The sequence below is a fragment of the Leguminivora glycinivorella genome, chromosome 23 (genome assembly GCF_023078275.1).
Source record: "Leguminivora glycinivorella isolate SPB_JAAS2020 chromosome 23, LegGlyc_1.1, whole genome shotgun sequence".
In the NCBI taxonomy this organism is placed as follows: Eukaryota; Metazoa; Arthropoda; class Insecta; order Lepidoptera; family Tortricidae; genus Leguminivora; species Leguminivora glycinivorella.
Genome location: NC_062993.1, coordinates 10,960,009 through 10,974,634, shown reverse-complemented (window position 1 = coordinate 10,974,634; position 14,626 = coordinate 10,960,009). Strand labels below are relative to the sequence as shown.

At 38.5% G+C, this 14,626-nt stretch overlaps 1 protein-coding gene across 1 annotated transcript in view; it reads right to left on the bottom strand.

Annotated features, from left to right (window-relative positions):
• LOC125238217 overlaps positions 1 to 14,626 on the bottom strand; it is a 55,505-nt gene that overhangs the window by 23,864 nt on the left and 17,015 nt on the right. The window contains exon 2 of the mRNA XM_048145492.1: positions 12,777 to 12,937. Coding sequence (XP_048001449.1) covers positions 12,777 to 12,937 — 161 coding nt within the window. The remainder of the gene's footprint in view (positions 1 to 12,776; positions 12,938 to 14,626) is intronic.

Sequence of the window (14,626 nt, the reverse complement as noted above, 5' to 3'; positions counted from 1 at the left end):
AATGTGTGGATGAATAGCACTTGAACAGCAGTATGAAGGCTATTTAAGTAGCAGTGTAAAAAAAATTATGAAGAAGCGTAGATAGTTATTTGTGAGTATAACAATAATTGTTATTGTGAGGTACACAATTATTGTGAGGAAATCTACGCTGTGAATTGATATTGAATGCATTTACGAAATCACAAAGGAAATCAACTTAAGTCTATTTGAAGTTTTAAAGTCAATTTAAGATACCTTATTAATTTCCTTCGATACAAATTGATACTACTTGTTGATTTCTTCGATTCTTCGACACAAATTGATTTTTGTGCATTGATAACAACAAAATATGCACTAATAGGTGCGTGCGATGTGGCGCTACGATGTCAGATTGTTACGTTCTCATGAAATATGGTTAATGATCATCTGTTGATGAAATTAGTGAACAGTCAGGATCAGCCCGTGTCGGCGAGGTGTGACGATACACATGGATGCCGAGTTTCTGAGTTTTGATGTCACATGGTTGGCATTGTGTTTTGCAACGTTATCTACTGCCTTGGTTGCTGGCCGTAGCCGTAGGTCATATTCCTAACCCAGTGTAGCTGGTACGGAGACTGCGCGGTGGTAGTGACAAGCAGGAGGATTACGGTTGCTTTATGGTTTGTTTTGGCGTGTGGCCATTAATCTAAATATATAAAAGAAGAAGCTGACTGACTGACATATCAACGCACAGCCTAAACCGCTGGTCCTAGAGATTTCAAATTTGGCACGTTGGTTCCTTATATAGTGTAGAGGAGCACTAAGAAAGGATTTTCCAAAATTCACCTCCTAAGGGGGTCAAATGGGGGTTCAAAGTTTGTATGGGGAAACAAGATAAGTTTGACTATTTTATTCGAAACTTCACAGGAAGATTCCTTAAGACATATGACTGAATACGTGTTTCAGGTTTTTTGAAAATTTAACCCCTAAAAGGGTGAAAAGGGGGTGATAAAGTCAAAAAACTAATATGGGTATCATTTTTACGGTTTATTGGGTCGCTGATCACGATAAATATAACGTTTTTAAAATCTAACGAAGCGGAAGTGAAATACCTTCTCCCCTGTTGTAGTGCAATGGGGTTTAAATGTCAACAAATATATAAAAGAAGAAACTGGCTGACTGACTAACTGACATAATATATCAACACACAGCCGAAACCGCTGGTCCTAGAGATTTCAAATTTGGCACATAGGTTCCTTATATGGCGTAGAGGAGCACTAAGAAAGAATTTTTCAAAATTCTCCTCTTAAAAGGGTGAAATGCGAGTTCAAAGTTTGTATGGGGAAACAAGATTAGTTTGACTATTTTATTCGAAACTTCATAGGAGGATTCCTAAAGACATATGACTAAACACGTGTTTCAGGTTTTTTGAAAATTTGACCCCTAAAGGGGTGCAAAAGGGGGTAAAGTCAAAAACACAATATGGGTATCGTTTTTATGGTTTATCGGGTCGCTGAACACGATAAATACAACGATTTTAAAATCTAATGAGGTGGAAAAGAAATTTTCTCCCCTGTTGTTGTGCAATGGGGTTAAAATATCCAAAATAGCCATAAATATAGGTTTAGTCTTCTTGTGGGGCCCCAGTAGACCGGCTGGGCCACCACGGCCTTTCCTGCTCCTCGGGCGCAGGCCGCCTTTCTCGCCATGCCGCGCTAACGTCCCTGCAGCTCTGGAGCCCCAGATCGCACGGGACGATGGCAAGCGCCCGGACGGGATGTCGTTAATCCCTTGGAGAAAGGGCCGCGCGCTGGTATGGGATGCTACCTGCGCCGACACGTTGGCAGCGTCCTACATCCAACTGACCAGCAAAAAGGACGGAGCGGCGGCTGACGCACGGGAGCGGTTTAAGGCCAACAAATATAGCTGCCTCGGCGCCAACTATGAGTTCGTAGCATTTGGCGTCGAGACACTAGGACCGTGGGGTAAAGGAGCGCGTGGGCTTCTCAGGGAGTTGGGGAAGCGGTTAAGGGAAGCAACAGGTGACCCTCGCGCCGGCAGCTTTCTCGCGCAAAGAATTGCAATTGCAATACAGCGCGGGAATGCTGCCTGCGTGAAGAGCACTTTGCCGAGAAGCCAGGGTTTAGACTTTTAGGTGTTTATATTTTTTAGATAGGTTTAGTTTTAGTTTTAGTATAATTTTAATAGTATAATTTGTAGTATGTATTTATTTCTAATAATAAATTATTAAAGGTTTAGTTTTTATCTTTACAGAATTAAATTCAAGAGAAGGTTCAAGAGATTTCAAATTGACACGGAAGTTCCTTAGAGGACCACTAAGAAAGGATTTTTCAAAGTTCACCTCCTAGCATGATAATTTGACAGGGACAGGGACAGGTACAGGGACAGGAACGGGATAGGGTTAGGGTTAGGGTTAGGGATAGGGATAGGGATAGGGACAGGGACAGGGACAGGGACAGGGACAGGGACAGGGACAGGGACAGGGACAGGGACAGGGACAGGGACAGGGACAGGGACAGGGACAGGGACAGGGACAGGGACAGGGACAGGGACAGGGACAGGGACAGGGGGACAGGGACAGGGACAGGGACAGGGACAGGGACAGGGACAGGGACAGGGACAGGACAGGGACAGGGACAGGGACAGGGACAGGGACAGGGACAGGGACAGGGACAGGGACAGGGACAGGGACAGGGACAGGGACAGGGACAGGGACAGGGACAGGGACAGGGACAGGGACAGGGACAGGGACAGGGACAGGGACAGGGACAGGGACAGGGACAGGGACAGGGACAGGGACAGGGACAGGGACAGGGACAGGGACAGGGACAGGGACAGGGACAGGGACAGGGACAGGGACAGGGACAGGGACAGGGACAGGGACAGGGACAGGGACAGGGACAGGGACAGGGACAGGGACAGGGACAGGGACAGGGACAGGGACAGGGACAGGGACAGGGACAGGGACAGGGGGACAGGGACAGGGACAGGGACAGGGACAGGGACAGGGACAGGGACAGGGACAGGGACAGGGACAGGACAGGGACAGGGACAGGGACAGGGACAGGGACAGGGACAGGGACAGGGACAGGGACAGGGACAGGGACAGGGACAGGGACAGGGACAGGGACAGGGACAGGGACAGGGACAGGGACAGGGATAGGGATAGGGATAGGGAAAGGATAAGAATAGGGATAGGGATAGGTATAGATAAGGATAGGGATAGGGACGGGGATATGAATAGGGATTGGGGTCGGACTAATCGGTCAGCAATCGATATCTAGGCAGTGTAAAATGCAGGTGGCTCAGGACGAAGGGATTAGTAAGTAGGCATCGGCGAGTATCCTGCATCCGTAATAACTATTACATTCAATGTGCTGTAAGAAGATCGTTGTTTGCTTGCCTTTTATATGTTTACGTTTGCAATAAGTATAAGCGAAATGGAAAAAATTGTAAGCGATAATGCAAGGAAGTACTTTTTACCCTACCGACCATAGCGTCGAGATACTGGCTATGTGGGTTGTATGAAGTTTCCCCAGTATAAATATTTATATAGGTAAAATACAAACATATTCGTACCTACTACCTACGCTGTGGTCGCTGTGTAACAATTCTACAATCATTGCAAGAATTTCTTTTAAAACAATAGTAATATGTGTAAGGTACAATCAGCCAAAAAAGTGGTTTTTTATTACTTTTCGATCAATAGAGTCGAAAAGTGGTAAACCACTTTCTTGGCTGACCGTACAGCAAATAGATCAGTTGCAATGGCCCCCCAGTCGAAAATTGCCCCGCTTTACCTTAATCGAAGTAATCGCGGACAGATGTACCTACAAAGAAACCTACGGATCCAAATGAAAATCTTATTTTTTGTAAACGTTTCAATAAGAATACTTTTATTACGCGGGCGAAGCCGCGGGTAAAAGCTAGTATCACATATGCGTGATGAACTGATGTTGAGACAATTGATTTGGGTCGAATTTGTGAAATTCGATTTTGGGCTGTTTCTGATCTGTGTTTTATGTGAATATTGGTTTTGATACTATTGACAACTTGATTATAAGTTGTGGCATGGATTTTGCATGGGAACTTAACTTTCTGTCATAGTGTGACTTGATGGCAGGATAGCCGAGCAGATTGAGTGATTAAAATTGTACTTCTTTTGAAAGCCTGCGATTTTATTGGGCACACTGGGACGTGTGACAGTCAGGATCGCCGTGTCGGCGCAAGGCACCTGTAACCCTATAGTGGCTGAGGCCCGTGAAGGTGGGCCACATTCCTGGTCCAATGTTTACATTAACAGCATTAGCGGAATTGTCACAGTGATATCTTTGTTCTTTGAGACGGGGCGGATATTATAAACACCGCCGAACGTAGCCGTGGGTCCGATGTGGTACGTAATGAAATTAGTTGTTTATTATAAGCATTCCTTGAGGAGCCAAGAGGGCATTAAGATTTGGGACATGGTTGAATATAGACGCGCGACCGCGCGCTATCCCAGAACCGTGCCGTGAGATTACGTGTGCGCTTTAAGTACCGACTTGTACCACTTGACCCACGGATTCGTTTCCGTTTCTGATAACTTGGTGATGTTAAAGCTTTGATTGACTTGGTGTGATTTCTTTGTGATTTGGAACTTAATTAACTGTCGTTGTGATTTAGTAATATTCGTTACCAGTTACATAATTTATTGCATAAACATTTATTGGACTTGTGTGCGTGATATGCCCACCGTTTCCGCCCACCATGGAGCTGGTGCCAGGCCCCTGATGCTTTCGTAGAGCCACCGGCTCCGACATACTTATAATAGTTATAATTAAAACATTACGTATTGCCTCACAAATAATAACACCATTTGCTTAAATTCAAATATGTACCTAAAATTATCGGGCGCGCGAACGCGAAGTGAAGCCACTTATGCCTAAGCTTTCATATTCATTCATGGTCACTCCACACAGATACAAAAATCACGCACACGCTGATAAAAACAGCCCGCTCAACTAAACTCCAAAGCAACTCGGCTTCTTATCGAGTTATTCATTTGAATACAAACCGTAAACAATGCGTTATAAGGTTTATATTTGAAAACACGCACATACACATTCACAAAGTCCGCGCGTGTGAGTGATTGCCTATCGCGAACTCCTATGTACGTAATTTGGGCGCAACTATCTCTTTTACTCTACTCATAGCAGGATTGAGATGACAGAGAAGGGTGACCGCCATTTGGGAACACATAGACAGGCAAGCGCACAACATTCGATGGCTCGCACTTGTTCATTTGAATTTAAAGCTTCGAGTGAAACAAATAAGATTGATATTACAGTGTAATAATTGCATGCTAAATATTGCCATACTAAAATTGGACGGTGTTATGGAATAGCGAACTAAGCGCCAAAATCCGAAAAACAAGTTATGAATGCAGTTCGGATATAAATGTGATAATCTATAGTATTGACTATTTCTTTGTTGAAAAATCATGCTTACAGCCTTATTTTAAGGGGTAGAATCAAGCGACACGTTAAAATTTGTATGGTCCTGTGTACTAAGTCGTTACGTAAAAACGAATTGAACGCAAAATTTACTTTTACAAATTATAATAAGCGTATATTCTAAATCGCAAAATCGAGCCATAAAAATGTTATTAATTCGTTTTGGTTTAAAGTTTTGATGATTTATAAACGCAATATCGATTTAACCGCCCTAATAGTGTCGTTTAATTCGTTGTTACATATTTGAAATTGCAGGATATTTCGCTTAATGAGAACTAAGTATCAAGAGGTTTTGTTATATCATAATATCTTATGTGTGTAATCCTGGCTAGTACTAATGAATTATTATTAGTTACAATGCCAATTTTGCCATATATGCTGATTTTTTTGACATTTATTAAAAAAAGTTGATTGGAGAACAAAACTAAATTGTTAGACGGATTAGTCCTAATCATTGTGGAGGAAAACATTGCTGTTGATTTATTTACAATAGCACTATTTACTCAAATATATGAAATTTTATTTTATTCCAGTATTCACTTTACCTCTAACAATTTGAATTAAAGAATCAAGCGACAAAATATGTCTCATAGTACGCTACGACGAAATAAATTAACCTCATCCCAGTATTAGTTCAATAAAGAATCAAGCGGAAAAACGTTAATAACTTCGAAACTTGAATAGGTATGGTGTTATTTTTTTTATCTATTTAAATTATGAACACTTTTATAGGTTCAATGTCAAAATTAACTTTTTTACTTTATAAATGAACTTACAACAACTGATTCAAATTTCAAATCTTTCTAGCTCATTTTCTCGATTTCAACTAACTGTCGCTTGATCGCTTATTCCATAACACTGTCCAATTATAAATGTATTAATGGGTAAAATTTTATTGTGTTTTGTTATCGCACATATATTTGTTTTAAATAAAAGCCTTTAAATAGGTATTGATAGTTTCTATTAAAAAACCGAGAATCTTATTTAATATAAGTTTAGTAATGTGGTAATGAACGTTTCTTCATCAGATATACTTTGTTTGTATAAAAAGGTTTTTAAATTATTGGGTGAAAATGGAATAATATCACTGCAACATTTGCGTCCCGCTTGTTACCGAGGCTTCGTGTACTTTCAAATGTTTTGTGTTATTCTCTCAGTTTTTTTATTAACTTGCTCATTACGTGCAATATATCAGTGAAATTTAAATGATTTGGAGTGTTTCGGTGTCGTGTTTTAGTGACAGTGCAAGCCAGAGTTTCAAGGTTAGATACTACCTATTTTTAAGAGATAGTTAGGACTTTCTTTGGTTTGTTTAGTAATGGCAGCGTTAATTCATTTGACTGTTGTGTCTGGAGGCCGTGATCGTCCGGAGTTAAATATAAGTTATAAGCGGAGAGATGGCTTTTTTAAGCGCTTTCATAGCGGACTGTATGATAAATGCACTTGGATAGGCGCCTAAGGTACCTAATATAGGTAGGTTGCGTTTTTTAGGGTTCCGTAGTCAACTAGGAACCCTTATAGTTTCGCCATGTCTGCCTGTCCGTCCGTCCGTCCGTCCGTCCGTCCGCGGATAATCTCAGTAACCGTAGGCACTAGAAAGCTGAAATTTGATACCAATATGTATATCAAGCACGCCAACAAAGTGCAAAAATAAAAAATGGAAAAAAAAATGTTTTGTTAGGGTACCCCCCCCCCCTACATGTAAAGTGGGGGCTGATATTTTTTTTCATTCCAACCCCAACGTGTGATATATTGTTGGATAGGTATTTAAAAATGAATAAGGGTTTACTAAGATCGTTTTTTGATAATATTAATATTTTCGGAAATAATCGCTCCTAAAGGAAAAAAAAGGTAGTTAGAGGCGTCTAACTTTTGAACCATATGTTTAAAAAATATGAAAAAAATCATAAAAGTAGAACTTTATAAAGACTTTCTAGGAAGATTGTTTTGAACTTGATAGGTTCAGTAGTTTTTGAGAAAAATACGGAAAACTACACTGAGCGTGACCCGACACGCTCTTGGCCGGTTTTTATTTTTTGCTCTGTGTTGCCTTCCAAATATATTCACGCGCCGCCACTGGTATACAGGTTAATTGTTATAATTAAGAAAATATAGATACTAGAGAACCTTAATGACGAAATAAAACTTAATAAAATCTCAATTCATCAACAAAATCTTGGTAACAAAATAGGAATTAAAAAAAACAAATTTAACTTTTTCCTTAATTTTTGTACAAACTTTTCGAGAACTGCTGAGATGTTGACAAAAAACTCATCTACTTAATAAATTAATAATAATAAAGGACTATCGCTGAAAAAAAAAATTGTTCTTGAAAGCGATTAATTATTCAGCAAGAATTTAGAATTTCGAAGATGAAAGCGAAAGATAATATCACATAGTATGTAGAAATCAACAAAGCGAGTTAGGGATTCATTAGAAATGGGGTCTTCATAATCGTTATTATTCGTCTGGTTGTGTGAACAAGGGTTTCCAGGTAGGCTTGCCTACGAATAATTGAGAAGTTTCGAGCCATTTACATACTTGAATATGTCCGGAAATTTCGGTGATAATGTTGAACACAATCTACACTTCTGAAGCTATGTAGAAATAGGAAGGTACAGAGGGTTCCGTAGTCAACTAGGTACCAATATGTATATCAATCACGCCAACAAAGTGCAAAAATAAACAATGGAAAAAAATGTTTTATTAGAGTACCCCCTACATGTAAAGTGGGGGCTGATATTTTTTTTCATTCCAACCCCAACTTGTGATATATTGTTGGATAGGTATTTAAAAATGAATAAGGGTTTACTAAAATCGTTTTCTGATAATATTAATATTTTCGGAAATAATCGCTCCTAAAGGAAAAAAAGTGCGTCCCCCCCCTCTAACTTTTGAACCATATGTTTAAAAAATATGAAAAAAATCACAAAAGTAGAACTTTATAAGGACTTTCTAGGAAAATTGTTTTGATCTTGATAGGTTCAGTAGTTTTGTAAAAAATACGGAAAACTACGGAAACTACACTGAGCGTGGCCCGACACGCTCTTGGCCGGTTTTTATTTAGAAAACGGGACTCGTTTTGCTTAAGAATAATGAGGTATAGTCGTGAATGTTTTCTATGTTCTTAAATCAACATTTTGTATATTTTTAATTTAAAGGAAAAATTTAAAAAAATCACACCTCCGACAGGACTCGAACCTGCGACCTCTGGCTTTGCGTAGTTGGGAGCGAGGCTGGCCCCGGTAAAGCCAGAGGTCGCAGTTTCGAGTCCTGGGGGCCGATTTTTAGTCTCACGGCGTTCGAATTCAGAATATTGTCACTGAAAATATTCACCGTTCACCGTTTTCAACCGGTATTTTAGTGAAAGTGAGACTCTAAAATCGGCCCCCTGCCGGAGGTGTGAATTTTTCAATTTTTCCTTCAAATTAATAATGTAATATCGCTCGCAGACGTTTCTGCGTGATAAAAAACAAATTCAATATTTTATTACTGACAGCAGCGAAAGCGTAGGTTTAACTCGATTTGTTTTTTGTATGTCCGGATGTTTTCTACAGGTCGCAATTTTATTGTCAACCGATCCTCATCAAATTATGAAACCAAATTCTGTCATTTATCAATTCTTCGTCGATTCTGCTTTGTTATGTTTTTGAAAATTGGCATAAAGGGTTAAAGTGCCGACAACGTATATGGCACTTAAATCTACACCCTGTTTTTATTGAATTCCGTTAACTTTAAGGGAAGGTTCTTTAGATCAAATACAATTAATTTCTCTAAGAAACTAGTGTCTTAACTCTTACGGTTATCGAGTTATTAAAAAAATAAAGATATTTACTGAACACGTGTGTGACAGCCTTTACCAATTCCTAATGTTATTTGTTTTTACATGTGCCGTCAAGCACTTGACATTAACTTGAATGTTATTCTTAAGGGTCTCTCACACTAATAAATTAATTTATTATGTATGAAAATGATGAAAATTTTTTTTTTGCGAATTTAACTAAAAGTGATATACAGGGTGGTTCCTGATAATGAACCTAGCTACGTGTCAAATTTAACGGAAAACAAAAAAAAAACACGGTGTATAGTGACATGACTATGTGACTCTAAGAATTTTTAACTTTTGTGTTCTAAAATAATATTTGGCTTAGAACATGTAATGTTACCTATAATTATAACTACAAACAAAATAAAGGTAATTATGCTCATTACACCATTGAAAATGCGTTTCAAATTTAAATCATTAGTACAAACCGTTCCAATTGAAAGTGAATATTGAAAATCTTTTAATTTAAATTCAGATGCCGTTTGCGGCTACAAAGTGCAGGACTGATAGATTACGTTATTACTTACTCCTAGAACATGCGACTTTCTGGTATTAATATTTAAATATTAAATTTTGTTTAATATATTGGATATAAGTTTGTTTGTATAATTCCACGTAATTAATCCTTTTACAGAAATAACAACGTGAAAATGAATATTATTTGACATTAATTTGAAAATGTTACGTGTTATGAGTAGATTGTATTACCTCATATTGTTATGTAATAATCAACAAAAAGTAACAATAGGGGTCACTTTCTTTCCAGTCACCAGTACATTCCTGCCCCGCACAGCTAAACTGTGGAATGAATTGTCGCCTGCGGTATTTCCGGACCGATACGACCTTCAAATCTTCAAGAAAAGAGCGTACACCTATCTTAAAGGCCGGCAACGCACCTCCAACACCTCTGGTGTTTCGGGTGTCCATGGGCGGCGGTGATCGCTTACCATCAGGCGACCTGTCTGCTCGTTTGCCTCCTATCACATAAAAAAAAATTAACATTTCAACCCAATAGCCCAGTTTATTTTGTTTCTTTTCATTGCAATAGCTCTACACTTACCGGGAATTCCTTGGGTGCATTACTATAGTGCATACAGGGATAATCGTCGGTTGGTGTCACATTACGTTTTAGATTAAACTGTCTTAAAGGGCTCTGCGCTGTTGGCTTCGGCCCCACGCACGCCTCCCAAAAGTCCGGGACCCCATGGTCCCGAGATATGGCAAAGGGCCACTTTCAGCATCGAAAATGGAGTACTCTCCCACCCACCATTTTATATGGAATTTGGTAGGTGACAGCCGACTAACCTTGAGTTAAGCGGGAGGTCTGGTGCAAGTAGTCCAAAGTATTTTATTTGAGGTTTTCATGATTATTTGATTTCTTCATAAATATGACATATGACACTACTATATAAAAAACAAATTACAAAAAGTACAGAGTAGGTATATAAAAAGAGTGTATAAAAGCGAACTTATCCTATAAAGGAATCTCTTCCAGCTAACCTTTGAGAAACTGATATTATAGCCAGTTTCATAGTAAATATTTCAATTATTAGTTTACCAAAAAGTAATTTCTATAAAGAAAGCAAGGCACAGTGAAAAAGTAAGTTAACAGTCTTAATATGTGTCACAGCCTTAAGCTTTTTATCAGATTTTTTTCATGTGAAACCATATAAGCATAGTCTAAAATTGGCACAATATTGCTACCCGTAATATACGTAATTCCAGAAGGGTATACCGTGTTTATGCTATGCTTTTCAAAAGACTCCCACTCAATCGGCGATAACCCATTGTGTAGTCTCCCCCAATAATATCTACCAAATCTTGAACTTTATCCCCCTTTAATAAGGTGGGTAAGTGTACATATATTAATGATGTTTTCCTGACAAGATTGCTCTCACACAAAGGTCTCGTAAGGGTTCATTAACAGGGAACAAACAGAATGTTGTTGAAAGGCTGTTCTCATGAACAATGTGTGTTGTAATACTTGTAATTTATAATGAACTTGTTGAAATAATAAACTAATTTATTAGAGTTTATTTGAAGAGAACTGTAAGTAAGCGTATTATTATTACACCATTTTTTCAAATAAAGCAAGTAAGTCAATTTGATTATCCTTAGCGTAAGTCTAGGAACTTGTTTGCAACACCCTACTGGTGTCCATGAGGTGCTTTATAATGTTTTGTGTCAACTTTTTACCATGGTGCAATAAACGATATTATGATTATGATTACTTATGAAAATATAGGGTTAAGAGTACAGTTTTACATAACATAAGATATTTTGAAGCAAAACTCAAACATAGAAAAGAGGCTAATCTGGGTGGAACTCAGCGTTTAGGTAAAATTGAGGAATTAGTTGAAATATTTGAGTGTGTTATTTATTTCATTTTTTTTTTAACTATTTATTTACTTTTTAATACATAAACAATAAATTAATTATAGGAAATCCGTACATAAATTGACTAAGCGCCATTTATCTGTGCTCATCGCACAAATAAATAAATTCCCTTACCGTGATTCGAACCCGGGACCGCAGCTTAGTATGCAGGGTCACTAGGTACTGACTTGGCCAGACTGGTTGTCAAGTAATAACTATAAATAAAATAACAAAAGCAGTAGTAGCCAGGCGCCGCTATTGCCGAGTACGGCATAATTTACATAATTATATTAGAACTTACACACAAGGTATAATGATTAAGACCGAAGGGGCCTCTTCAAAAACTGGGCCTAACAATCTAGATGAATACTGCTCGAAAAGCGACAAGTGGAACTCAAGTAGACTTTCATTTGGAATGCTCATTATAGTGTCTTTACATTACTCATATAATAAAATATTCCACCTGCAACATCAACATGCTTGGGACCTTGTCTGAAAGTATTATTAATTACTCAAAAATGGATAGTCTCACTGCCAATTCGCTGGACATCACGGACAAATCTGGATGACTGGCATTCCAAGATGGTCACGAAGTAGCAACGATGCAAAAGGAAATAAAGAGCCACGTTACATTGGCCGTAAAATTTTGCTTGACTGTTTTTATTTTAGCCAGATGAAGTTCAGCCTACTCTTAAACATTATATAACAGACTTATGAAAAGAAACCAGTTGAATTGCAAGATTTGCAAGATTTCTTTCAGGTCTATTTTTGAGCTTGTTTTCACCATGTATAATCAGTTTCATCATCCAGAAGACAAGGTCCTCACCTGTCATCAACAATCATGAAGTCATCGTGATCATGGCTCATCCGGTCAGGGCTTTTATCTCCAATGTACTTTTGGCACCTGATCCTTAATCTATAATGTTCGGCGGCTTAGATGAAGTGAGACTATGCTGCCTGTCATAGACAAATGCTGGACGGATTTGCTGACGGACGGAACACAGACTAGAAGACAAAAATTCTGGCCTCTCATGGACATTTATGACAACTGCTGGATGACTTGCGAGGCAAGATGATCACAGGCTAAAAGACAGTGCCCTCACCTCTCATCAACAATCATGACGTCATCGCTAAGCTGGACGGAGGCCGTCCGAAGCATGCGGTCGACGTAGCCAACCAGCTCTATAGCGATGCAGGAGGAAGGTTCCCGCGCGCCGCATTTGTGGCTCAGCCCTCGTTTCAAGGATTCTTCTGTAGGTTCTGCCTGGAATTAAAGAAAAGGTTACTTTTAACAGACGAAACGAAACATTCGAGGAGGTTAAATATACATACAATTGACCTCCTACTTTCCAACTCAAAAGAATAAGGGTCCCCCCACATCTAGCGTCTCGCAAGCGTAGCTTCGGGCCAGCGTCAAGTTACCTGGTAGGTAACTTGACAAAATGCTGAGGGGAGACCTTTTCAGTGACGTTAATATCAATAAATGAAAATGAAAATGAAATGAAAATGAAATATTTATTTTTCAAGTAGGCATATTACAATGCGCATATGAACGTCAAATAAAGCTACGCCGGCTCTAACCCTACGCCTCAGCCTCGAGAAGATTTCAGTCCCCCCTCAGTTGGGAGGGGGGTATCCACTATGGGACCGGCAAGAAACTCGGCGGGCAACTTCTTTTCAAAACATTACATCTTATAATTAACATGCATTAAATAACAACATACAATTTAACATGCAAAAGTATTCATCAAAGAATATGAACAGACTAGGTACTCTATGGAAATCAATTTCAATAAATTATATTATTGCTTAATAATACGTCGTTCTTCTTCAGAGAAAACATATCAAATTGTCATAGAAGAAAAGATAATATGAATCTCAATATCATTAAATATGTAATTTACCTACACAACATAAAATATAAAATATTTGATGTGCTTTCTTATCTGAACTGTGTCCTCTATACATAATACAATTATTTTAATTGCTATTCGTTTTTTGTAGTTTCTGGTTCGGGCCATGCATGTTTGTCTGTCAAATAGTCCTCGACTCTGTAATAAGCCTTTAACATCAATGATTTTTTTAAGTAGTTCTTAAGAGCTGGGAGGGGTAATCTCAAAGCAGTGTCAGGTAACTTATTATAAAAATGAATGCATTGCCCAACAAATGACTTCTGTACTTTACGGACACGAAACTTCTTTATGGCAAGCTTATTTTTGTTTCTAGTGTTATAATTATGGATATCAGAATTCTTAGTGAAACAGTCTAAATTCTTAACAACATAAATTATACTATCATAAATGTATTGGGAAGCTACAGTTAAGATATTAATTTCTTTGAAGAGTTCTCTTACTGATTCACGTGTTCCTAAGTTGTAAATAGAACGAATGGCTCTCTTTTGTAATACAAAGATAGTCTGTATGTCAGCTGCTTTGCCCCAAACCAGAATACCGTATGACATTACACTGTGAAAATAACTATGATACACTAGGCGAGCTGTCTCAACATTAGTCAGTTGCCTGATTCTCCTAACGGCGTATGCGGCTGAACTTAATTTGCTTGCTAGTTTCTTTATATGAGGACTCCATTGTAGATTTTTGTCCACTATTGTAGATTTTTGTCCACCTATTAATATGTATCATAGACATAAGGAATTTTGTTAACGTCCTGAATAAAATTATTTTCTTTCTTCTTTCTTTCTTTCTTGCAATTAAAAATTATTAATGCATTCATTTTTATAATAAGTTACCTGACCCTTCATTTTTGCGTCGGAAAAATGAAGGGGTGCTATAAGTTTGACGTGTCTGTCTGTCTTTCTGTTTATCTGTTTGTCTGTCTGTCTGTCTCTGTGTGTGTGTCTGTCTGTGGCATCGTAGCTCCCAATTGGATGAACCGATTTTGTTTTTTTTTTGTTTGAAAGCTGAACTAGTCGGGAGTGTTCTTAGCCATGTTT